The following is a 27,618-nucleotide window of genomic DNA, read 5'->3' as shown; positions in this document are numbered from 1 at the left end:
TTCTGCAAAAAATATAGCCTACTTAAAGTCCACAGAAACTGCACAAACCTTCGGTGCAGAGCAGAGCTCGGCCAATTCCCTCTCTTATTTAAAATAAAAGAGAGATGAGAAAGAGGGGAGGCGGGAGGTGTACAGAATGTAAACTGTTTGTACCCAGGTGGTTTGAGAAAGCACTTGCTGTGATTTTGAGTCGAATGGGAAATACTGTTAAAGTCGCCTACTGCTACAGCAACCTATGCGTGCACCATACCCCAAGTGACCCAGTCTAATGCAACATTAAACCTAACATGAAGCAAATCACTGCAAACTCACTGTATTTGCACTGCACCCTGTCCTTCTGTATGTAGTCTTCATCAGCGTATGCCATTACCCTAGTGAACACCATGCACATGGCAAATAAATGGTTCTTGAATCTTGAAATCGCAGGCAAAAAGGAAAAGTCTAACGTCTACTACCATGACATTGTAACATTGCAATACTGTAACTGTTGTTTACTTTCTCTAACAGGTGGGATATTTTTAATGAAGACCTACTAAAGTTATTTAGCTTTACATTCTTGTTCATAGTAGAACTATGAAATTGTGTGCAAAATAGGCTTTGCAAGTAATGCGTGTGTGGGTGAGGCAAATTCACCCTGTGAATCATAGGCCTACATACTGTATAAATGGTGAAAATCACTAGATCAGTGGGCTTATGTAAAAGTAGGCCATGTAAATGCGAGTAGCATCCCTATTGAGCAATTAGGATGTGATTATGGATGTGAATGTGAAAATCACTGGAATGTGTGGGTAGGGCAAGTGTCTTAAAAGCTCCCTTTACATGCTCATGTGTGAATGTTCATCAGCCTTGGACGAGAGTACAAGTACAGTATGTATTGAACTTCATCGCCAACTTCGATGGCACTCAGAGAGAAGACTATGCACTATAGGAACCAGTGGCGGCTGGTGACTCAAAAAACTGAGGAGGACACGAGGAAGAGAGGCGAACCGCCAATGGGCGCCGGGGGGCACTTTCCCTTAGTCAGTTATTATTTGAAATATCAGCTTTAAAATGTGGATTTACAGTCAATTTTAGCATATGAAAAACTGAATAACACTTTCTTTAACTACATGCAGCATTTATTTATCATATTCATAATAAAATATTACAAAACAACAATAAAACATTGTAAGCAATAGTTGTTGTAATGGATTGTACTCTTCTCTAAAGAGAGAAAATAATTGATATTGGTGAGGTGCTGGAGAGGTTAGGTGATATATGAAAAATGTTTTTGATTAGGGGACACTGAGGTGTGCTGGCTCTCAAACAGTTTGTTGGCAAATAGATTTGACAACTGGACAATAGAATACGTTGCACAGCAAATGCAGTATCCAACAGTTTGCTCATGGCTAGCTAGCAATGGTACAGCTATGGGATTAGCTCATTTGGGTTGCTGTCAATGCTGCCACTCTTATGTTGCTATAGCCTAGAATTATCAGAACAATATGAACATTCAGTTGAAAGTTTTCCATCCACCCATCCATCACTGGATGAGGAATAAGCACCGCAAAGCGATCAATTCTCATGCAAGCAGGAGCCAGTCTGTTCAGTGCATTTCTCTGATCCGGTGTTGCGACCCAGTCTCTAGAAATGTTTTGGACGAGTTGCCGACAGTTTGCGCCTCCAGCCAATCTGCGCACCTGCCTATGCCGTAGCCTGACATGCACCTTGTAGCCCCCGTAGCTAACGTTACCGGCTATAGCCAGCCAGTGGAACTGTCATGTTCAGATGGCTCTAGCTCAAAAAGTATTTATGTCAACTTAGATATTTAGATGGCTAGAATCAAGACAAATAGACAAACAGTTTGATGTATAATATGTCCCATAATACTTTCGGATGTATTATATTATGTAGCTACGAAATCACAAAGGGTCTCCATGGCACAGGGAAGAGAAACACAGACATCAACGCCGACTCAATCGGCCTTCACTGTGGTAAATCTGGAATCTGGAATGTGATTGGACTAACAAAATGTCAATCATTAAATCCTGTTCAGAGTACTGTCCCCCCTTGCGGTAATTTTTCAGCGTTTTGGCTAATCACAAATTAGCATGAAAAAATTGCATTACATTGATAGACCCCTAAGGGACACGCCCAAGGGAGGAATTCCTCCCTTCCATAGATATCTATGGTTCCTCCAGCTGCATGTTATAAATGTCACTGTTGGAGCTTTAGAATTTCAATAATGGGTTTTTATCTATAGGGACAACCTGATGTATGAACAAAACTGAGATAATATTAAATATTAATTATAAATAAATGCATATATTTATATTTTAATCCCTCTCTTCTCTCCAAAAACTGAGTACTGTCCTCCTCTACCTCAATGGAGGAGCCTCCTCTGATAGGAACTGTCCATCCCCTAACTGAGCAGACTGCTTAATGAAAATGCATAATCTGAATACACCTCCTTTTGATTTATGTCTAGTTTAATGTACTGTTTAATGTGTATTTTTAACATGTGTATATTGTAAAGGGCATGTAATTCATCTTGTGTAAAATTGAACTTAATGTTAAACGGTCGATTTCTCGTTTGGCTTAGAGCGAAATGGATCCGTGTGAACCTTTCTTCGTTAACTCTGTCCGTGGAAAGCTGATTTTGATCCATGAGCTGTTCGCCTACATGCATCTATCTATCGATGATTAAATCCGTAACCCATACAGCAAACTCTGCAGCAGATGCACAGAACCCTAAACTGAAGAAACACACTGTTTCAACACCTGGCTCTATCCCCGCACACCTCAGTCCAAACCTCTAGGGTCCCCACACAGGGAGCTGGCTTCGCTCAAAGTTTTGTTTTGGCTGTATACGTGTGCATGTGCGTGCAAGCGGGACATGTTTGGCATTGCTGCGTCCGTATGTTGAGACCTTTCTGCCAGTCCAACCCACGTGTGTCTGTGACTTCCCACACAGAGAAATGGCAGTTTCAGTTAAGTGTTTGGTCGCCTCTCCCACCACCCGCCCGTGACTGTCCACCCGCCGTAAATTCTAAGCCTATTATTTGTTATTATTCGTTATTGTAATGGTCTATTACTATAGGCCTATTCAACTATAAATAACATATTTTTTCACTCCTTGTGTTGCAGCTACATTATGTGGAATTTTCAACGCTGTGGAGGGCTGGCATCGAGTGTTCAGCTCATAGCATCCCCTCCCCCTACACTGTGGCGGTTCATTGGTGCCTTGAAAGAGCAGCGCCACTGGTGAGCCAATGAGCCACCAGAGGCTTCAGTTCCAGAAGCTGATGGCCCACCTAAGGAGGGTGGTTGAAGAGTATACCAACCGTAGGGCAGTGAATTACTTGCGTGGCATCGCTCTGACATTTGAGCTGCAAGTCTGAAAGACTAAACTGACTTAAACGGTCTCTCCAGCCAAAAATACGCTTTTGGTACGCTAGGCCTATATAGTTCAAAAAGCGTAAGTAACTTGTCATGCGCTACGCATATTTTGATAGGCTATATGAGGCTAAAGTATATTGTTAGAGTTCATGAAAATGACGCCTTGATGAAGGCCCTAAATAAAGCATTGTTAAAAATAACTTGATGTCTTTCTTCTTATTTTGGTAAATGACATTCATTCGTCTACATCTGATTTAGAGTCCATGAAAGTGTCGACTCGAAGTAATGAATCCCTTGCTGCAATACACACTCTCTGCACTGTCATCATTGCAGTTTTGCATCACACTCATTGCGCATCGCAGTGGTGGGGTACCTCAAAGTTTTGGGGCACTCGATGTATTTGTGGGACACAGTGTAAACCTGTATGTGTGTGTGTGTGAGAGAGAGAGAGTGAGAGTGAGAAAGAGTGTGTATACGGGGGGTGCATGTGTGTTAAAATCTGTTTGTGTGTGTGTGCGTGTGTGTGTGTGTGTGTGTGTGTGTGAGAGAGAGTGAGAGCGAGTGAGTGTGTGTGTGTGTATGTGTGTGTGGGAGGGGTGCATGCAGGGGTGAAAATTAACTTTTTGGCTCACGGTGAGTCACCTGCCAAGGGCACTGTAGATGAAAAAATCTACCAGCCAAGTATATATTTTTTTCAGATAGCCTTCTGAAATCTAGTTGCCAATTGGAAATTTTACCTGCATTTGGCCGGTAGCAGGTGTTCATTTTCAGCCCTGGGTGCATGTGTTTGTAAACCTGTATGTGTATGTGTGTGTTCTTACCCCCTGAGAGAAGTAGAAGGCAGCTATGCCGAGGGGCCAGAAGCAGCAGAGCATGGAGAAGATGGCCAGGCCCAGGTGATCCCGCGGGGGAACCACAATGAAGTTATCTTCACTTTCACTGTCGCTGGAGCAGTCCGTCTGTGGGGATAGGTAGAACACAGAACAGCTCAAAGCACAGACGTTTGGAACAAGTAAAGAAGCAACAAAGGTCACTATGCAACGTGGGAATGTTGTTCCTCTAGAAATGCGGTGGGATCGTTGTATGAAGTCATGTAATGTCAGTCAGGGTGCGGTTTCCTCAGCCCGCGATCTCTGGACAGACGCGACAGATGGTACACGGACTCAAGACCGCCTGCACACTTCCACGAAGGTATGAAAATGGCTGACAGAATGCGTCTTCGAAAACACCCACCCAAAGTTGCATGCAACCGTCGTTTTATGCCTAAAGCACTACCCTTCTCATCTTGAACTCCCTTGTTGAGAGACTAATACAGGAACATTCTGTGCTGTTATATACAGTAGGATATTCTGGTGCATAGAGGCTGCATGCAGCCAAACCTCAAATCCTGTGTCATTACCCACAAATCATCCCAACAGTACAATGAAAAAGGATATGGAGATGTTATATATATATATTTTTTTTTTCTTCTTTTTTTTTCTTTTTTCATCTTCTGACAACAAGAGAGGCACTAAAAATACCAGTGTGGGTCTGCTGGAACGTGTTCCAGAGCAAGATGAGCTCTAATAGGAGGAACACAGGAGGACTGGAGGGGGCGAGTCGATAAGCTGCAATCATCCCATGTGAGGGATAAGGCTCAGGAAATAACCCCAGGAGAGGGGGGTGGCGGACTAAGAAAAATGGAGGAACAGGGACTGAAATGTGTATGTGCGTGTGTGTGTGTGTGTGAAAGAGATAAGATGCTGAAGTGGAGAGGGATGAGACACATAGAGAGGGAGAGAAAGAGGGATAGAAAGAGACAAAGAGAGAGGAAGAGGATTAGTGTAGTGAAATACAAGGTGAGAGCCAGTTAGAGACTCACTAGATGATGAGCACAGTGCGCCATACAGCATGTGAGTTATCACAGCATTACCATTACTACCTACTGTTTTTCTATCAGTTTGACTGCCTGTAATGCTAACCAACCAAAGGATGGATGGATGGATAGATAGATAGATAGATAGGTAGGTAGACAGAAAGATAGATACTAGATTAATAGACAGATAGTTAGATACTCAAGTCAAAATGAATGGAATTGAATGGGTCGCTGTGTTTGGGCGCCCCCCTCGGGTCGGTGCCAGTGGGAAGCAGTTTAGTACACTTGGGGCTCTACCCCCGCACACCCCAATCCAAACCCTGTGTCTCTAGCACCCCCACACAGGGGGCTGGCTTTCCTCAAAGCTTTTTGGAGGCACCATGGACAAACAGGACAAGCGGGACAAGTTGCTGTGTCCATTACGTCGAGACGTTTCTGGCAGTCCAAACCGTGTGTCTCTGTGACCTTCCCACGTGGAGATAGGTTTGCTTCAATCCCGTGCCTTTATTTGGCTGTGTGCACGCATGTGTTGACCAAATCTTGGCCTTGCTGCATTCGTTACGTCAAGACCTTTCTGACGCCATTGTATGCGAGAGCGTCGTGAAGTGTCAATACTCACACCAGAAGTGCACTTCTCCGCGCTGGTAACCAAGCAAACCTGCTCCTCTGCACTTAATTCACGCACAGGGCGCGAGCCGGCCGCGGAGCGAGATGTGAACGGTCTCGTTGGTTAACACGGGCGCCGAAGGGAAGCGGGCTGCGCCTCGCTGCGCTTTCGCATCCAGTCTGAACCCACTGTGACAGTGCAAACTGCATGAGGCGGTGAGGTGCATGGTCGGCCCGTCCACCTGTCCGTTTACGCATTTAATAATAGATACTGTAGATGTACGCATCACAAGTAATCAGTCTGATATTCCCGTTATATCTGAATGGCACAGGAGGAGCACGTGGATCAGTCACCCACAGCATTGGCTCTCCTACGCACAGCAGCAGTAGCTGGAGGGGGGGAGACAATGACAAATGCAAACTCCCTCATTTGGCTTCCGATGCTTATGAATTTCCTGACGCTGCCGTCGACCAAGATGATCTATGGGGCTGTCGTTTCCTGAGCCGTAAAGGTCATGTCAGACGTAATGCTTATATTATGCTGAAACACCATCTGTGAGAACCTCAGCACCGTTCCAGGATGGCGTGCTGTCGCACAGCCCGGTCCCAATACCCTAGATGGGACCAATTCACCATGGCCCGAGAGACACAGGTGAGATGCAGAGGTGGAGAAGGAGGGAGGGAGAGAGAGAGGGAGGGAGAGAGAGACTAGCCCACCGCTGCAGAGACGCAGACAGGCCAGAGCCATAGACGCGGTGCGACCTTCATATCAGTAAGGCCCTGGGCTGAGCCGTGAGGCGAACCAGAACTCTGGAAAGGTCAGGCTTCGCAAGCCAGCCTCAGGTCTCAGGAGGTAATAAAAATACGGAAAGAGAAAACTCACCTTGGTTTGAACCCTCCGCATTCTCCCTGACATGACGGGGAGAGTAATCGCATGATTATACCGTACCATTATCTTTTATCACAACAAATCCTTCCTGAATAGCTGTGTCTGGCTGTCAGCCAACAGGTAGCTTAGTTAAGCCCCCCGGAGCACTAACATACTAACTGCTTTTTTGATGGAAATGGGATTGTTTACAAACGTTCCACCCATTTCGTTTTTCTTTTTCCCGTGCTGTCATTTGTTAGCCACGGGGACACTGAATATGTTAGTCCCTGACGAGCACGTATTGTACGCGCACCTGCTGGTTGGTGACGGCGGCGGCGCGGGCTGCTGATGGCTCCTGTGCCGCGGCACCCTGTGGGGTGCTCACGCTGTCATCCCGGGGCGTCATCCTGACAGGTAACGAAGGACTTATGTATAGTTTCATTCGTCTTCCGTGACAGCACACCCAGGACAGGGCCTGTGTAATTTATGTTGCCAAATTGCCTTCACAGCAGGGTGATGGGCCAACAACCCCCCACCTCCTTCCATAGCTTCTTCCCCTCTCTCTCTGTCTGTCTGTCTCTGTCTATCTCTCTCTGCCTGTCTCTCTCTCTCCCTTAAAGACAGCCTATTCAAGGTGGGAATGTTGTGCCTCTATTCTGCCTAGCCTTTCTGTATAAAACAGTAATGGAGGGAGTGGGGGGAGGGGGGGGGGGGTGCCTGCCCTGGGCCCACAATTCTAAGGACTGAACATGCATTTTTATTGTGTTTTATTGTGTTGACCAAATCTTGGCCTTGCTGAATTCGTTACGTCAAGACCTTTCTGACGCCATTGGATGCGAGAGCGTCGTGCAGCGTCAATACTCACACCAGAAGTGCACTTCTCCGCGCTAGTAACCAAGCAACCCTGCTCCTCTGCACTTAATTCACGCGCAGAGCGCGGAGCAAACTATGGGTAAAATCCATGGTGCCGACGATGGTGCTGAAATATCCTATCAGCAGCTGTTTTGTTGAAATATCAGCAGGCCACCATTTGTTGATAAATCATGGCACTGTCCATGGTGCTGAAATAAATCACCTAATTGTAATCTGCATTTTCTTTCCATTCTGTCTAGTAAGTTTCCCCTTGGATCTGCCTTGCATCTCCATACAGCCTATAGGAACCCACTTTGAGGTACCCGCCCCCTCTGCAATGACCTATTAGCTCCACCCCGGTATAAAAGATGCAAACATGGAATGCGGGGTCATTTTTGTCCTGCCTTTAGGGTACGGTCACACATGCGCAAAAGTAATATTTGCCTGGCAAAATTTGCGTTTTGTGTGGGCAGTGCTGGATGTGATGCAAACAAAACCAGTTGGTTTGCAGTCCATTTGGGCTTGAGTCAGCAGCCATTGTTATGAATTTGGTTCTCATGACTGATAATACTGTTATGACGTTCACATTTGAAGGACAACACAGTGACACCGTCGTAGCATGAACACGTCTGTTTTAGCTTTTAATCTGCGCTCCACACACTCTACTCACAGACCCTATCAATCAACTCAAGAAGTACTGTCTAGGCATCACATAACAATCGCAGCACAATAGAACGTTCACTCAAATGTAGCAGTGCTGACCCTGGTGTGCAGACATAACATTTCCCCCCCCCCACCCCTGGCAGGATGTCAAACATGAAAAGTAGACACAAAGTCCCCTAAGTAGCCAGGGCGTGACCGGATGCAAACAGGTCGTGGGGAAGCATGAGGAACTGGAATGTCTGGGACCTGCGTGGGGGCTGCCTGAGGCCCCGGGCGTCCTGCCATGCTGAGGGTATCATGGCTTGGGTCGTGTCACCAGCTGGGTTCTGTGACGGGGCTGGCACCTTCCGGAGGCGGGTGGAGTGCCACCGAGTGCCATCATTCAGCAGGTAGGTGGCTGGACTGAGCTGACGGGTGACCTGGAGGGGAGAGGACCAGTATGAAGCCATTTTACTGTTCTGGTGGGGCCTGCGGAACCTGATCCAGTCTGACACGTTGATGTCCGATACCCTGGCTTGTTTGGCCTGATCAAAGCGTTGCTTCATCCTCCCCTGCTGCTGGACGACTGAGGCTCTGACCCCAGGGGGAGGTGCCTGGTGTGTAGAGGGGCGGAGCCTGTCGAGGGGCAGGTTTAGCTCCCGGCCCAGCATGAGAGAGGCTAGGGAGATACCCGTGGTCGAGTCCTGCGTGGCCCTGTAGAGCAGCAGGGTGAGACGGATGGCCTGTGTGAAGGAGCACCCTTGGGCCATGTGTGCTCTGAGGCCGTTTTTCAGTGACTGGTGAAAGTGTTCGACGCCGCCATTGGCCTGGGGGTGGTAATTCGCAGTGCGTACATGAAGAATGCCCTTGCTCTCAAGGTAAGCAGTGAACTCAGCAGAGACCAGTTGAGGGCCGTTGTCAGTGGTGATTGTCTTTGGTAGACCCCAGAGAGAGAAGAGAGAGTCCAGGAAGTCAATAATGACCTGAGAAGTCACAGAGCTGGTAGTGGTGAGCTCAGGCCATTTCGAGTGTAGGTCGTAGGCAACCACCAAGTAGCGTTGGTGGTGGGGAACCCCGTGGATCTCACCAAAGATGTCCAACTGCAGGTGGTCCCAGGGCTGCAAGGGCCATGCAAGGGGTTGCAGAGGTGGGGGAGCATGGTGGCCAGTCTTGCCACTCACGAGGCAGGCTGAGCAGTCCTCGACTAGGGCTTCAATGTCTCTGTCTATTCCTGGCCACCACACCAAGCCTCGGCAGCGCTGTTTCAGCTTCACAATGCCCAGGTGACCCTCATGCGCCATAGTCAAAACACGCGCCCGGAAGGCACCTGGGACGGCGTTGAAGGATATTTATTCAGTTAATCATTTATTTAGTTAATTATTCGTATGTTTAATTATCCACCTATCCATCCGTTAATGTATTTATGTATTTATAGCCTATATTTGATTAGGCTTTTATGTAAACCCGAATGACCACTGAGGCAAGCCGCAATTACAATGATGTTGAATGGTGAATGGAAATGTCCTACTTGAGGCAACTGTAGGCTACATTAGGCTATATTGTACATCATCATATATCCTCATATTGCCATATGATTGTAATTTAGCAGGCATGCGAGGAATGTGGGCCTAAAAACGCATGTCATCCCAATGCTCACATGCCGCTTTGGTAGAATTAGCTGTGCGCAAAACCGCTCATGGAGGTGATGCGTCTCCAAGTTGTAAGAACACAAGGGAGCAAGTTAGATTATTAATTTGCCGAATTATCATGTGTGTAGCTATAATTACACTTTATAGAATCACATGAAACCCATCCATGGACCCCATATATTTACAAGACCTCGATACAGCTGATATAGCTGGATTATAGTAGGCCATGACGCACGGGGCCTTGGATATGCCGGGGCTTGGCACAGATGTTCTAATATGTGCTTGGCTATCCCGCAACATCCATTAGAACACGCAGCTTCTATATGCCTACCGAATGTTTTGAGAAAGTATGTGAAATGCATGATATCCCGGAAAATACACAAATTGGCTGCTGCAAAGAACCCTCAGATCTGTCGTACAGTTAAATTGGGGATACTTGCCTTAAGTAGTCACTATAGGCCTACATGTTTGCATTGTTATGGATGTCATTGTAAATTGACCCGTTTATACGTTGATAATTTAGGCCTTATATAGCCTGCATGATAGATAATTAATTATAATCTAAATGGGACCACTCAGGCCTAACGGGTGCTCTTATCAGTCGTGCACATGGAAAATCATCGTTCCGAAAAGATCCTTTTGCCGCGTCTCTACCTCATTGATCAATACCTCCACCTCGCACTCAGTAAAATGTCTCTTTCTCTTTCTGCCTTTTGCACTCGGGTCAAGTGTTGATTGTGATTTATAAAGGGCAGCTGGCGTTGGCGTGGCGTAAGTCAACATAGTACCCTGGAGTTGATTAATCGCCTTTTTCGGTGGGCCAGACTGGAAAGCGTTAAAATAGTCCAACCTCCTAGTAATAAATGCATGTCTCTCAGTATCGGTCTGGGAGAGGAAAGGTTTTACCTTGGCAATGTTTCTTAGGTGATAAAATGAGGTCCTTGTTACATTCTTTAGGGGTCTCAAAGCTAAGGTCAGAGTCCAGCACGACACCTACATTTCTTGTCTGGCGTTGCATATTCAGTGACAGTGTTTTTAAGTACACCGATAGTCTCTCTCTTTCATCCTTTTCACCAATGATCGATCTTTCAGTTTTGTCCTGGTTCAACTGGAGGACATTCTGTGACATACACACATTTATGTCAGCAATACATTCTGTCAAGCAGTCAATTGAGCTGTAGTCGAGGGGTGTCACAGAAATGTAGAGCTGGGTGTCATCTGCATAGCTGTGGTAGCTAATGTTGTTCCTTCTCATGACATAGCATAGCATGCACAGACTGCGAAGTTGGGCCCCTATAATTAAAAAGGTTAAATATGTCCTGAACCAGTCAAGGACAGGTCAGGAGAGGCCTACACAGTTTTCCAGTCTTCTAATAAGGATACTACGGTCTACTGTGTCAAACACTGCACTCCGGTCTAGGAGGACAAGGACGGAGAGCTTTTTCGAGTCTGCATTTATTCTGAGGTTGTTAACAACCTTGACCAGCGCTGTCTCTGTGCTATGATGCTGGCGAAAACCTGACTGAAAAGTGTCTAATATCAAATTTGTAGCTAGGAAATCATTTAGCTGTTTAAATAAAAAAAAATCTAGAATTTTAATTAAAAAGGGGAGGTTGAAGATAGGTCTAAAAGTACTGAGGACTGAGGATTCCACATTGTTTTTCTTCAAGATGGGTTTTACCACCTCCGTTTTAAGTGCTGATGGAAAGTGGGAGCAATTTACAATAGCTAGTGTGTCCCCGGATACAGAGTCGAAAATAGTCCTGAAGAACTTGGTTGGAATAGGTTCAAGGGGGCACATAGACAACTTAAGTTGAGACACTAGTTTGTTCAGTATCTCTGTGTCAACTGGAGTGAACAAGTTCATAACCCTGCTCTGCAGGGGAAGAGGGTCATCAATCAAAACATTTGGTCTTGACTGGGTGATATTCATTCTAATGCCAGTTATCTTATCTGTAAAATATGCAACAAATTCCTCCCACTTTGAAGTAGAGGACATGTTCATATCAATCGTTCAAAAGAGTGCCCTGGAATTGTTTTGATTTCTAGAGATCACTTTTGTGAAGTGACCTCTTCTAGCATTTCTTATAGCCTTGTTAAAAGAGTGAAGGTGTTCTTTGAGAATATTGTGGTGGACCTGCAGCTTGGTCTTCCTCCATGTGCGCTCAGCTCTCCTACATGTTCTCTTAAGTTCATATATCTCCTCAGTCCTCCATGGAGCTTTTTTCTTAGTTACAACCTTTTTCAGTTTTATGTGTGCTATAGAGTCAAGGGCTGCACCCAGTCTGTCATTAATAATAATAACTAAATCGTTAACATGTGGACTAGCATGTGAATATGTGAATCGTAACATGTGTAACATATCCACTCCCAGAGCCTTGTATATAGTAGAGCTCTATAGGGACCGCTGTTTGTCCATGATTCACAGGCATTAGGAATTCACAGGCACTGCAACAGCCAACCTGTATGTGGGACGCATTTTAAGAGGAATTCTACGGTGCACATAGACGCTTGAGTAATAGAGCAAGCAGAACACGCGCACCCCCACTATTAAACCTGGGGGAGCAGACGTGTGCTTTTGCATCCCCACTTTTTGATCAAACAGTATACATTTGCTATTTTTAAACCATTTTAGCTAGTTTGGAAAAATAGTTAAATTCATCTAGTCTATGAACTATCCACTGATCAAAGGATATGAGAAGACGGAGACAAAACTGCCCATCAAAAAGGCAAAACAAACTGAAGGACAAAATTAGCTTGCTGGATTGATGTCAAAGCTAGGGTAGTGCAGACCTGTTTGACACACACACATACTTATGCCGATGCACGCACACATGCGCACACACACACACCCCTGCTATCGAGAGTGAATGACCTTTCAGTTGACGCAGGTATCTATCCAAGCTGCCTGTTTGTGTAAACATGAGAAACGGTTTATTCAGTCATTCATGTGCCGTTGCAGTCCTGCATGGATCCAAACTCAGCCTGGCATCCATGGGGGGGAGGGGGAGGGGGGAACTCATACATCTGGAGCCAAGGGGAGGAGAGGAGAGAAAGACAGTCTGTCACTGATGGCTTAATGTGATACCAAATGTGACAAAGGCTGCAGGGTAAATCACAATACTGTACATTCCAGACAGGCAGCATAGCACGTGATTTCTTCACTGGCGCACACACAACGGACCAGAAAAGCTACCTGAGCCATTACTTACAGCCATTCTTAAGCCGGTTTCCCATACAACACCCAAGACGGATTTAAGCAGTTCTAGGACAAAATTAGCTCATTAATCCTTAAAGACTGTAAATTCTACTACTGCTTTCAAGACTCAACCTGTCAGATCTCATGGAGGGACTCGCAACATTCTAAAACTAGCATCTCGTTGTGGCTGTTTTACAGTAAGCATATGTGACTTAGCAGGAGGAGCAGGTGGACCAGTAGGTCTCAGGTCGTCCTGTAGCGCCAGGACAACCCTCTCAGTTAATCAGCCTGGTCATCAGCAGGTCATCATGTCCCTCCTGCCTCCGGGAGCCAGCTAGCTACAGAGATGAAGAGCGGCCTACATCCTAATGTGTGGTGTCTGCATCCTCGCCACGCTTCCTCGCGCCTCGTCCAGACAATGAGCTGCTTAAATTATGCCGGGTCAGGCGCTTGCAGCCCCGCCGGCAACTGGCTTTCTCGGTGGGTGGGTGGGGTTTTTTATAATTAATCAGGTAATTTTATAGACGTCTGGAAGCCGGGGGGCCCAGGCCGGTATGAAAACGCTGGGTTATTGAGCTCCTTAATCAAAGCGGTCTGATTTACACAGCTGCTCCGTGTGACGGCCCGCGTTCAAGGACCTCCGAGGGACCGTCCATCACCGAGTGTGCGATCAAGGTCACGTGGGGACATTGGAGGGGCACACCCCTGAATGGTGCGAGACTGTCTTTCCTGGGTGGTCTGTCTCTGTCCATGTCTAGGACTGTGTTGTGCTTGTGTTTGTTTTGAAACCAGCAACCCCCCCCCCCCCCCCCCCCCACCATCCAGCTACCCGCTCCCTCCCAGTAAGAGTCGATTCATCTTCAAAAACGGCTGCCGGGGATCTAAAAGAGATCTGTATGAACTAGAGGGCTTTTGTAGAGGTTTTGTAGAGGCGTCTGCAGCGGCACCACACATTTCAAGCTACGCTAAGACCAACTCAAAAGGATTACGCTAAGACCAACTGAAAAGGATGGAGTTCAAAAACGGTTTGTTTCAAATATTTGTTTTTAAGCAGTGCAGCCGCCTCTGGTATATGGGACGCGTGTCCGTCTGAGTGTTGCGTCCATTATGAGATTTAGACCAATCAGGCCTATGCAAATCAGAACTAGCCGATTGCTGTGACAACACGTCCAATCTGCGCCAGGGGCTGTCACAGCTGTTCAGATCAGAGTTAATGGCTCATACACCTGCACCACTGGGTGTCTGGGTGTGATTATTTTTATTTGCCATACCGACATCCTCTGGTGGTGTCGCAGTGAAGCGCTGACATCAATGATTTGGTAGGTAATTGATCACCTGTGACCATTGCGTATAATATGGGACATGGCTAGTCAGAGCAGCCACGTTATCTATGCAGAGCCAATGAGGAGGGTCTGTCAGGATGGTCTGTCACTGAAGTACTGCAAGTGCACGAGGGAAAGGCCAGACAAAGTCACACGTTCCCGTCAGATCTCCATGGCGATCTCACCTGTATCTCTTATTAGCCTCGTATTACTTCTGCTTAAAAGGACCTGAACATTGTGAGAATGTGTGTCAATTTGTCCTGCAGAGAGATAAAAAGCCGCCACCCTCTTCCCGACTGAGGGTGTCTAATCCTCCTTGAGAGGCCGATACACAGCCAGGCTCTCGTCTGCATCACAGGGGCATCTTCAGTGCCATTAATCATTTCCTAGCACAGCTCCAACTGTGCGCTGACTTCACTCAGTGGAAGATTAATAAAGCACATGGAGCCTCGCAAGTAGCCGATACTGTTGTTGCTGTGTTCCTCTTTCTGGACCTTTAAAATACACAATCTGGGGTAAGCATCTTCTTCTCTGCCTGGCTGCCTGGCGCACAGCGAATGCATCTGATGGGTGCGTTTTTCCATTTCATCTTTGGAGCTGCATCCAGCAAAGCAGTTGTATGAAAGGCTCTCGCCTGTTGCAGATCACAGATTGACTGTATGAAAGACGCAGCCCCCCCAATGAGGAAGTGTGCCGTTGTCCCAGTGTTCCTCTCGGTTTGTTTGTAGGGAACTTGACAGCTGTGGTGTGTGAGAGTGTGTGTGCGTGGGCGGGTGAGCCAGTGAAGAAAACGCATGCATGAAAGGGTTCTTGCTGGTACTCGCACGACCTAACCTGGGGTATGTTACGACAAAAACACACGGTGTTTAGCTTCATTGATTGTTATTTATAGTCTTACCGTACGTATAACCCTCTGAAAGCAGAACAGCAATAGACTATGCCAAAGAGAGAGAGAGATAGAGAGAGAGAGAGCATGAGAACAAAAGAGAGAAGACAGAAAGTGAAAGAGAGGAAAAGAGAGAGATGGTGAGAGTGAGAGAGGAAAAGAGAGGGAAGGGGGTGTGTGGTGAAAGGAAATGAGAGAGAGAGAGAGAGAGAGAGAGAGAGAGAGAGAGGGGGACTGGTGGAGGGGTTGGATATGCACCAAATTACCTGAGAGATTACTACTGGCACTCAGAGATTGGTTTTTGTCATTTACTGCTAAATGAGACTTGGGATATCCATGGTGGATTCCACAGGAAGGGTACCCTGGATAGCTGGCTTCTAATGAGAGCTGAGAGCGCTCTCTCGGAGACGACGCACAGCGTGAGCATTGGAGCGAGGCGCAGCCACAATCTAGATTCAATAAAGATATAAGGCCTGCCGTCCTCTAAAGTCTGCCTTCTGTCCCCTGGAGAGGCACCTTCTGCTCATCGTGTCGGGACAGGGCAAGAAGCGGTTTGCTTCCAGGCAAATCCATTTTGAAATGCATTTTTAAAATGGATTTCTGTATTAATTGCAGACTAACTTTGGTGATCTCTATCGCGTCAGAACACACATGGTGATGAGAAACTGAAGTCAGTTGTTAAATGCTAATTTCATGCGATTGCAGATGGTGAACAATTTCCTCCTGGTCTTTAATATATTTTTTTTAACACATGAAGCGCCTAGTGCTCCAAACGTTTCATCTGGGCCATCAAGGGGACATGGTATCGGAGGGAGATTAATTCTACAGTTCTTCTGGTTCCATGCATGACTCTCCAGCCCAGGGAAACTCACTTATGATCACTGCAGCATACTGGACCTCCCTCTGGTCACGGTTCACGCCTTCCGTTGAAACGCTCTGGTAATTCTGGTGCTACACAGACAACGCTGGTGCTCATCTCACACATTATCATCAAGATCATTATCATCTCCCCTAAGCCCAGAGGAGCTATGCACGCCATTCAGCCTAAAAAAGACACTCATGGCCGTGACAATAACCATCACTGTATACTAATCAAGGGCCCTCAAATGGTGCAATTTAGCTTGCCTGAATAAAAATACCTTTTCTTTTCTCCAAATGCTCACTCTCAAAGTTCACAAGCAATGTCAACCTTTTGTTATAGTTTCTAATAGCACTTCTCTCTCTCTCTTCCTCTTTCTCGCCCTCTCTCTTTATCTCCCTCTCTCTCTCTCTCTCTCTCTCTCTCTCTCTTGAGCTCCCTCTCACAAAGAGGTGAGATCTGTATCTTGCACATAGAGTTTTAAATTGGGGATAAAGATGGTCTTTCAAGCCAATTGTGTATCCCAGAGAACTAGAGAGAGGCTATTAGGTGGAGGCGTCTGCCAGCCTCACGTCTGAGAGGAACACGTTACACGTTATTTTGGTGATGTTAAAATGTGCCATTTACAGACTTTACTCATTGCCTCTGAACATGTCATTCCAAAATATTATGAAGCACGAAACAACATAAATTCCTTTATATTTTCAAAGAGCAATTCAAAGAGCTATGATGTTTTGTAAAGCACTTGCCTCATGGAAATTTGACTAGATAAAGAGTGTGATCTTACTAGGGCTGTCCCGAATTCCATATTACAGGCTTCGAGTCCTTGTTGGTGGGAACGAGCGAATAGCGAATAGTATTCGTTCTCAACCCCTAGGTGGCAGCTTTGCATAGTCTATATGTACCGATGACAAGTGGAGCAACGTGCCTGACAGTCATTCCCTTGTTCAACTTTTGCCTTCTGCTACTTATAGATTGTTGCTAGATTGTTTAGCTTGCTAGAGTTTGTTTATGATTTAATCATGTGTGTTTTTTTTTAATCATGGCTTGTGACTGTCAGTTTGCCCAAGTTTAGGTTTCATTTTCACGTTCTGATAAGTTTCATTTTCATGTTTTGGCTACTGTAGCCTACATCCATAAATTCTTGAAAAGCACGTCCAATTCTGTTTTATAAAAATCTATTTTGTACCACAATAAAGGCTGATAGTAGCGTACCAAAATCAATCAAAACTTGAAAAGGCTTAAAAAACGTTTTGGGCTGTTTGCTGCTCAACTTTGGCTACGTCATCCTAGTCCAGCTTTGCTTGCTCCAACGCGCACTCCAACCAACGTGTTTGTGTCGTGTTTACAAAGGAAAAACAATATATGCTTGCTAAATAGCAAGCTAATAGATAGGTTAGGGCTAGAGATGCACCGATCCACTTTTTTTTCAGTTCCAGGTGACCGGGCGTTTGCAGTTAGGGATCCTAACCATTGGAATGCGCTGCCTGAGGATCTGAGACTAGTCAACATTGTCTCTACCTTTAAATCTCGTCTTAAGACTCATTTGTACATCAATTGTTTTTATATTTTACATCATGCATTTTTATAATGATTTTACTCTATGTGTTCTTGTTGTTGCTGTAATTTTATTATTTTATTTGATCTTTTTATGCCACCTTCCCTGTGAATTTTGAATTACTTTTTTACTTATTTTCCATTGTTTGTGTTTTATCCTGTGTTTTGGTGTACTGCTGATTGTAAAGTACTTTGTAACATTTGTTTAGTAAGGTGCTATATAAATAAAGTTTATTATTATTATTATTATTGTTGATGAGGAGCCAAAACATAATTGGTCACACTTTACAATAAGGGTCACAAAAAACATTAAATAATGCTTACTGTATTTAGGGTTAGGTTAGGTTACTAATGTTAATTAATACCTTAGTTAGGGTTAGGGTTTGGTGAGTTAACCTTAGTTAACATAAATAACATTAGTAAATGGTTAATAGAGACATTAGTTAACTGTTAATTAATGCTTAATAATGCATTAGCTAATACTTATTAATGTAACCTTATTGTAAAGTGTTACCACATAATTTGATACCACTTTACATTACAGCATGGTAATAACAGTAATACCCTGGTAATATCTAGGATACCTTATTACTGGGGAATTACCAACAAATTACTAGTAGTCAGGGCTCGACGCTTACCTTTTCCCAAGTAGCACTGTGCTACCATGTTGAAAAACTTAGTAGCACACAGAATTTTAGTAGCATAATGGAAATTCCGCAATTTTGTATGACAACAAATTATCATGATTATTTTTTATGTTACGACCGGCTCTTGGCTGTAACAAAAATGGAGACACAATGTAAAGGGGAAGTAAGAATAAATGTATTAATTTATTAATAATATAAAGATGCAGCAAATGGGATGTGGCATCAGTAAATAAGTGGTGTAAGTGAGAGGATGTAGTGGAATGTATGGGTGTAGGGGTTTTGTATAGTGAGTGGATGTAGTGGAATGTATGGGTGTAGGGGTTTTGTATAGTGAGTGGATGTAGTGGAATGTATGGGTGTAGGGGTGTTGTATAGTGAGTGGATGTAGTGGAATGTATGGGTGTAGGGGTGTTGTATAGTGAGTGGATGTAGTGGAATGTATGGGTGTAGGGGTGTTGTATAGTGAGTTGATGTAGTGGAATGTATGGGTGTAGGGGTGTTGTATAGTGAGTGGATGTAGTGGAATGTATGGGTGTAGGGGTGTTGTATAGTGAGTGGAGGTAGTTGAATGTATGGGTGTAGGGGAGTTGTATAGTGCAAAAACATGAGAAACAACCAAACAAGAAAGGAGAGAGAGAGACTGTCACGTTTCAGCTGTGCGTCTCCTGAAACGAACACGGTCTTTCCAGCTAACCTTTTATGACACACCACTTACAGTACATTTTTCCTTCCTTTAAAACCAGCCACGGGAACGTGTTCTGCCACTGGGCATTGTACCTGTAGACCTTCGACTTTGCGTTGGCAGTGTGGCACCGATGCCTCCTGCTTCCCCCTGAGCCTCCCCTGACCCGCTCTCTGACCGGGCTCTCTCCTCCTCGCTTCACCCGTCTCTGTCTTCTTCGTCGCTATTAATACTGCTCTGAGAACTCTCGTCTCCACCTGTAGTCATCAGCGAATGATAAGACCAAATAGGCCAGAGATAGGCAGGAGCTGTCGGCACTTCTTACTGGAACGTTATCTAGATCTACGCTGTATATTGAGTCCAATTATTGATTACAAACATTCATATATTTTAAACTGCTATGTACGCTAGTGAGGAGAACGCTAGGTATACCAGCACATTTTGGTCCAATTCAAACACTGGTTAAACACTAGCCTACATTATTTTGTAATAGGCTCTCTGAAGAAAACATTACTTCACGCGCAAAGTCTGAGTTCACCACAGAAAGCAGCATTCACGGAGCACGTGGCCCAAACTATTGTTGAAAATAAAAATGCAGACACGAAATTGTCATGGTTTTGAAAGCGCATTTGGGCAGAAATATTTATAGAGTTTATGGTTTTTAATTTAAGACTTAAAGTATATAGCCTAATTTGTATTATTATTTTTTGTAGCAAATGTATGGTGTGTCGCAAGGATTTTGCCGTGGCACGGCAAAACCTTACCAGCGGAAACACTGGTTTAGATGAGTAGCACTGTGGTCTTATTAACAAACATAGATTGACTGCGCATGACAGCTAGATTCAGAATCAGAACAGTAGGCCTAGTCTAAACATTAGTCATCTTTCCGACCAACTGATGAAGAAACCAACTGATGTTAATGTTAAACAAGAAAACAAGTGTCTGTTCTATTCTGGATGCAAACTCAGGAAAAACCACCAACATTTGAAGTCTGTCTAATACTGAATGTATTTCCGAGTCGCACAGAAATATATTCGCTCGCAAATGCGACCAAAACAGTCGCACTGTCAAGCCTTGGTAGTTACCAGGAGTAGTTACCATAGTAACCAACTAATAATATAGTTTGTGTAGATATGTAGATATTGCATGGTTTACCAGTGGGTTACTATATGGTAACTAACTACTACTAGTAACTACCGTTAACTAATGGTAATTACTTGGTAATTTCCTAGAAATTATAGATATTAGATAGTAGATATTACAGCAGGCATCGTCAACTGGCGCCCCATGGGCCAAATCCGGCCCCCCAAAGCTTACCATCCGGCCCTCAGAAGTATTTGAATATCAAAAAAAAAAAAAATCTTCCAATATTGAAGCAACACCAACAATAGTTGTGATCGGAATAATTTCATTAGGAATAATTTATCGACCCCAAATATGTGTTTTTGACAGTGGGTTCTAAAGAATATGTCATCTTATTATTAACCAGTAGTCTAGCCTACACAACCCGATGCAAGAAATTAAGGGCAGGCTCACTCGCAAAATTGTGCTTGCTTCGCTGTTTGTGAATAGCGGTAGAATGACTTGTGCAGTAGCTTCCTCATGCAAGATTATGGACAACTCATAGGCTAGCTCTCATTTAACATTTCATTTTACTTATATGCTCTTGTTTGACATTTTGTTTCATTTTATTTTTCACATGCACAATGACAGTAGGCCTAGGCTAAATGTTGCTTTCAAGAGTCCTTAGAACGGAATGGGTTCACAGCGGCTTCTAAACACTAAAGCAGGCCAAAGTCATTTCGGCGGAACAGGGTGGCGACAACGGATAGCAAAAGCAATTGCCAGCATAATTAAAATAAACAGAAGGAATGATGAGGAGAACCTGGAATCAGGGAGAGAGGTGGAGATGAGGACGTGAGTAGGCTAGGCTACGGAGATGGTGAGGAGTCTTTGATGGGGGAATTTACAAGTAGTATGCTGGCCAGCGGTTTAATGCTTTTTGGTGTCATTTTGGCCAAATTATTACATTACTGTAAGCCCCACAGCTAAGTAAGTGGCCATTTGTACTGTGAAATGGTGGGCATGATTCGCGCTTCACAGATTTTGCGCATGCGCGCGCTTGCACACATAGGCTGTTCTGGGACTTCCTGATATATAAATTAAGCACTGGGGTGCAGTATAGGTCTTAAGAGTCTGTACAAACCACTGTTGGGCAAGGTACTGAAAATGTGTAATTAGTTACAGTTTACTAAGAAAGTGAAAGTAATAAAAAAAATTTTTTTTATATGATTTGAGTCTGGCCCCCACCGTGTCTGCTGAGAAAAATTCTGGCCCTTGGACAAATGTAGTTGATGACCCCTGTATTACAGGCTTTATTAGTTGGTAATTACATGGTAACTAGTCCTGGAAACTACCGGTAACTACTAGTAATTTGTTGGTAATTCCCGAGTAATAATGTAGATATCAGGGTATTACTATGTTATTACCGTGCTGTAATGTAAAGTGGTACCCATAATTTTACGCATCAATTGCATAAGGGCCTCGCAATGCCTGTTTCGCACAGGGCCTCACATATCTCCCAGACGGCCCTGTGTGTTGTAACATAACGGTGTAAAGTTTTATCACCACCCCTCGGAACATTGACTGTGCAAATATTGCAAGCAGCTGTCAAACTAATTGGTATAGTTAGCATGAAAAATCTCAGAATGGGTGATCCTTTGGCTCGCTCCATGTTTGCTCCATGCATAGCTTGTTGTGTTTACCTCGCGGGGTGAGCACGTTGCTTGCACATGATGTCACATGCACGCACAGCATAGAAATGGATAGAATAGATAGTTTCCTATGGATTGGACCCACTGCCACCAATATCCGATCTAGTTATTTATTCAATATCATAGCCGATACCCAATCTAAATATTGGATCGGTGCATCCCTAGTTAGGGCTGTCAATTTAAGAAACATTTTAGCCGATGGCTGTATCCCAAACGGTAGACAGCTGCCTGCTGCCTTGCTGTCTAGCGCGGAAGTATCCTTTGGAGCCAGTGTTTTTGCCTGAAGTTGCCTGGAAAGGAGTCTGGATTGAGACGGACTTCCAAGGAAGCAACGCGTAACAACGTCATGATGTCATGTCGATACCTGTCGGTCAATCATCATTAAAATATCATTCTGGAAAAAGTGTTTCCTGTATAACAGAATTTATCAGTTGTCAAAACGAAAAGCCAACAAACTGGTTGTTATGCTGGCCAGCTAACGTGTTCCCAAATAAATACATGTCTGATACGTTAGCCTAGTATTTGACTAACGTTACCTGTAGCCTTCACGAATGGTCCTAGCTTCAGATGAAGGAACAAGTTTGCTTTTTGTATCCTGTTCTTTTAACAACTGCAAAGACAACAATATAATAAGCTAGTTACTTTAGCTACATAGCTATTTAGCTATCTAGCTATTTTTTCCGACGTTTCTGTCAAACCCTGCAGGTATCTCGGTAACTAACGTAGCCTAGCTAGCTACCGTAACTAACATAGCCTAGCTAACCGTTAGCCTACAGAAGAGGAAAACTAACGTCAGATCAGATATATAAACAGGCTATTTTGATAAACTGACCACATTTTGGGAATCTACATTGTTACTTTCTCATCTTAAAACATATTCACACTTCATAAAGTGACATATTAACAGTCATGGAGACAAAAATGCTATTTTGGTCGGAGCAGTGGGGTGAGCGCATGGGATTGTGGGATATCTTGACCAACAAAGGATACATCCGTGCTGCCTTCAAAATCTGCCCAGTCGGAGGAGCCTCAGCAGGCAGCATTTTTGTAAATATTCGATTGGGACATGACTTGATGCCTCCCTGCCTCCGAATGCTGCCTAAAAAGGCAACATTTTAGCCATTTGAGACACAGCCTCTGTCTCTCCGCTCCGCTGCTGCTCCACACATGCGTGCACGTGTGTGTGCTTGTGTGGCAGCAGCAGCACAGCAGCGGAGGAGAGACAGGCAAAAATGCTTCTTAATGCTCGTTAATGTTATGGAAGCTGCTGTTGTGAGCCAACTAGCTATCACGGTCTTATTGTGCAACTTTACAGCTTGCTATTAGCAGACAGCACCATAGTTGACAAAACCACACTTGCACATCATTAGAATTTCAGCAATTTATTTGGGATTCAACATTCAAAACTGAACATGGAAACTGAGTTCTGAGTACATTTCAACTTGCTGCCAGTGCCATCAGTGCTCGGTTTGTTTACATTACGCACGCTGCTTGTGTCCATGAATACCCAACGGAATGACGTTCCATGTAGTGTCCGAAAAACCCTTTAATCATTCCCTATGTAGTTCACTATATGGGGAACACTACATAGGGAATAGGGAGTGAGTGAACGAGTGAACAATTTCGAACACAGCTACTGTTTACTTCCTGTGTTGGCCATGGAGGTAGGTTTACCTGTGTTTACCGTCGCTCTGACGTCAAACAATGGAGACAAGCAATAAAAGACTGCGGTTATCATATCCACACGCAACCGCTGAAACTGTAATTTTCCAAAACATTCACCCTGGACTGAAGGCAAATACACGGTTGCAAAAGTACACAGGCTCGTGTGGACAGGGCCTTAAATTGACAGCCATAACCAAGCTACTAGCTTGCTATTTAGCAAGCATATATTATTTTTCATTTGTTAACGCAACACAAGCACGCTGGTGGGGTGAGAGTTGGAGCGACAGACCCGCAGAGTGTTTTGAAGGAGAAAACACAAGCATGAAATCAGCTTATGTTCAGTTGCGCTTTCGCGTGTCACTCAGTGTAACTTTATGACGATGTTGATATCGGTTTGGAGTATCTAGACAAAAAACGAATACTCCGAATGCTGAATTGAGCTCAGAATACTAACGTACCAAACGAATAGTGGAATACTCTAATTACTCAGCCTACAGCCCTCATGAATTTTCCAGCATCTTAATTCTGCGTCTACGGTATGTGTACAGTAGGCCATAGGTGTTTGAATACAACAGAGTATGGCGATAAATCACTGGTACTTTGTCCACCTATAGATGACCCAGTACATCTCCTCCCCATCCTAAGCTTGGTTCAATGATTATATTCAGTTTGCTAAAAGCCTAGGCCCTGGGTTCACTAACTACTAACTACCCTTCATAGATATAGGAAAGATTTGGAAGAGCAAAACGATAATGTTTCCCAAGAGCGTTTTGGATGGTTGGAGGGGGTTCCGCTACGCTCATTACAGTTTGAGGGAAGAAGGACAAAGGAGAACCACTGAACACGTTGAGTACAAGGAAGGGCCCAGTCTCTTCAGGCACACACTAGGACACCTATAGGCCTAAAGCAGAACAGCGGACACCGGAGGGGGCGGGGGAGGGGGGTCCTTCTCGACTCCCTGCTCTTTCGAGCGTGAGGTGCTAACGTCACCCAGCTAGTGGAGAAACATGTTTCTCTGGACCTGGGGGCTTTTATGTTATTCATGCCTGAAGTAGCAGCTCCTCGCCGAGGTCCCTATATGGCAGGGGCCACGTTGCGCTGGTTAACGTTTCAGTGGGTTTATCACTGCAACTAGTGGACGGCGGGTGGGGGGATGCATGGCGAACAGTCCATTAAAGCCTGCATTATCGTGGTTCAGTGATGCGGTTCCCTACCCTCAGTGGCACTTTAACGCTCCGCTGCCCCCAACTGTCTCCCCCCCACCCCCCCCGCCCGCCCGCCCGAGACCACCCGGAGTGCCGGATGGCACGCTGTGAAAGACGGAGACTCAAACAGCCTAGATCATAGAGGCTGTGAACGTTCTTATTCGCAAGATGATACCATAGGCTTTACAGGGAGAGAACCTTGGGCGTGGGGTAGACGCACGCTCGCGCACGCACAAGCACTCGCGCGCGCGCTCCCTCACCTCGTACTCCACGTACTCCTCCTCCTCCACCTCGTAGGAGACCGTCTGGATCTTGACGTGGTCGCCGTCTTCCAGCAGCTTGGCCTGAGGGTCCTCTGTGCCTGGCGCCGTGTCTCCCGCCCCAGACGCCAGCACGCCGCCTGTCTCCTTTGCCTCTCTCTTCTCCGTGAAGGTAGTCTCGCAGCACTCGCTTTTGTAATCCTTGGCCTTGACTCCTCCTCCCCCGTCCTCCTTGTACAGGATGAAGTTGGGCCGATAGAAGGCCTCCACCGCCAGGTGCAGGGAGGTGGCGTCCAGCAGCTGCTGGGTTTTCATCTTACCATTGTTGTTATGGTGACCTCCGCCTCCTCCCCCGACTACAGTACCGTTGTTTACCTCGTCTCCTCCTCTTCCTCCTCCTCCCGTGACAAAGTAGTTGATAATGTTCTCTTGGTACTGGTTGTTAGAGAAGTCACCACCATAGCCGTTGATGACGTGCTTGCTGTTCTTGTCCAGAAGGGGGTTCTGGAGCTCGCTTAGGTTCTCCATAGCGACTAGGGTGGGGGGAGGGGTTAGTGGGAGGGGCTGTGATGAAGTCAACTGTGATAGGAGAGGGAAGGACGGGGCGAGGCTGTGGGCTAACGGGCGCTAACGGCGATCAACACGCTGGAAGCTGGAAGAGAGAGAGAGAGAGAGAGATGTTTGAGTGATGTCAAATAATCAAGAGGAACACATTTGGTTGTTTATGTGACACCTGTTACTTTGGGCAGGTGGCAAAACCTTCTTACATAATCAGTCCTCCCCACAGCTGCAAACCTTCACAACAGCCCCACCTGTCAATTATAATCAATCTGGAACCACCACACACACACACACACACACACACACACACACACACATACACATACACACATGCGCACCCACCCACACACACGCACTTAAGCACACACACGCACACCTACATAATCAGTATGCTGCTTAGATCAAGCACACATCTTAATGAATTCATATGGAAGAGTGTGTATGCGTGTCTGTGTGTGTGTATGCGTGTCTGTGTGTGTGTGTATGTGTGTCTGTGTGTGTGAACGCGTGCGCTCACAGGGTGTTGTCATGCCTCTAGTGCAGTAGTGCTATAGCTAGAGGCAAGGCGCATGCTTACTTGCCATCTGCTTGCAACACTTGGCCTACAGCTTGTTGCCGCTGGCTAGCCCTGTGTGGTGAATAGGGTAGCAGCCCTGGGTGTACACCATTTCCTGACAGTACACAGCCTCTCACAAACACACACAGCCTCTCACAAACACACACAAACACACACACACACACACCCTAATCCTAGACATCCCCTGCTAGTATGCAGCCTTTCCCTCACAAAGACTCCCGCCAGGACTCCTCATTGCCAAACAGTAACTAAGTGTCCCAGGCGAATTGGCAGGGGATCTCGGAGCTGCAGTGGTCCCCAGAGGTCTATTCTGAGTACCCAGAAGCCCTTGCTACGACAATAACTTCTGGGAACAGGCTATGATATTCGTGGCACCAATGAGAATCTGATCGGATTTTCACATGGATGCTGATTGGCCCGCACAGGTAGTGGGCTGTGCAGAGAGGCTGACTTGGCCTCTGATTGGTCACTGACTGCAGATTTCCACCTTTCAAGTATTCCAATCCAATCCAATCCAACTTTATTTATAGAGCACATTTAAAACAACAAGAGTTGACCAAAGTGCTTTCCATTTCAAACAATACAAGAAACACAACAAACACAGAAGGGCAATAGGAACTAATGGAACATAAGAAACACAACAACACAATAGAACAAGCTACTCTGATAGCCTACTAAGTATTAAAACGCCAGTGAGAATAGATGTGTTTTTAAGCGGGACTTAAACACTGGAAGCGTAGGGGCCAACCTAATGGGCAGTGGCAGTTAATTCCAGAGTTTTGGGGCTACGACAGCAAAAGCTCGGTCCCCCCTGTGCTTTAGCCTAGATTTAGGGACGACGAGGAGCGACTGATCAGCCGACCTGAGAGATCATCGTGGAACATAGGGATGTAGGGTGTCGGCGAGGTAGGGTGGAGCCAGACCATTCAAGGCTTTATAAGCAAACAATAGAATCTTAAAATGAATCCTAAACTGCACGGGAAGCCAATGGAGGGAGGCCAGGACAGGAGTAATGTGTTCCCGTCTACGTGTCCCTGTCAGTAGCCGGGCAGCAGCGTTCTGTACTAGCTGGAGACGTGACAGTGAGGCTTGGCTGAGACCAACATAGAGGGCGTTGCAGTAGTCAAGGTGGGTAGATAGAAACCAGGCCCGGCCCCAGGATGAAAAAACTGAGGGGGCAGTCATGAATTGCTAGGGGGCATACAACCTGTAGGGGGGTCCGGGGGCATGGTCCCCCGGAAGAAAATTTTGAACAGTGTTAATTGAGAGGCATCAATCTGGTGCACCTTGAGAGCGAGATCTAGAAAGCTACAATACAACTTTTATAACTTTTATAGGGGTGCTCCCAGGTAAAAGAAAGAAGTCTCCCACACAGCGTCAAGATGATGATGACACACTGACACATACCTTTTTTTTTTTAACACCCATGTTTTTTTCATTTATTTTTTATTTTTTTCATTATGTATTCCTATTTCAGTTAGAAGTGTTTTTGATGTAGATATAAATTATATATGAAGAGCCTTAAAAAAAAAAAAAAAAAAAAACTGGATTTGTAAAAGGCCCTTGAGGGCTCT

At 45.3% G+C, this 27,618-nt stretch overlaps 1 protein-coding gene across 1 annotated transcript in view; it reads right to left on the bottom strand.

Moving 5' to 3' along the window:
* Positions 1 to 25,434, bottom strand: part of syndig1l (synapse differentiation inducing 1-like) — a gene marked incomplete at both ends in the record, with an annotated part of 31,720 nt that extends 6,286 nt beyond the window's left edge. The window contains 2 exons of the mRNA XM_084440240.1: positions 4,200 to 4,337; positions 24,907 to 25,434. Of these exons, the coding sequence (XP_084296366.1) occupies positions 4,200 to 4,337; positions 24,907 to 25,434 (666 nt within the window). The remainder of the gene's footprint in view (positions 1 to 4,199; positions 4,338 to 24,906) is intronic.
* Positions 25,435 to 27,618: the final 2,184 nt, after the last annotated feature.

The sequence above is a fragment of the Borostomias antarcticus genome, assembly GCF_949987555.1.
Source record: "Borostomias antarcticus genome assembly, chromosome: 6".
Taxonomy (NCBI): domain Eukaryota; kingdom Metazoa; phylum Chordata; class Actinopteri; order Stomiiformes; family Stomiidae; genus Borostomias; species Borostomias antarcticus.
The sequence above is the reverse complement of the archived record's forward strand: the minus strand, read 5'-3'. Positions and strand labels throughout refer to the sequence as shown.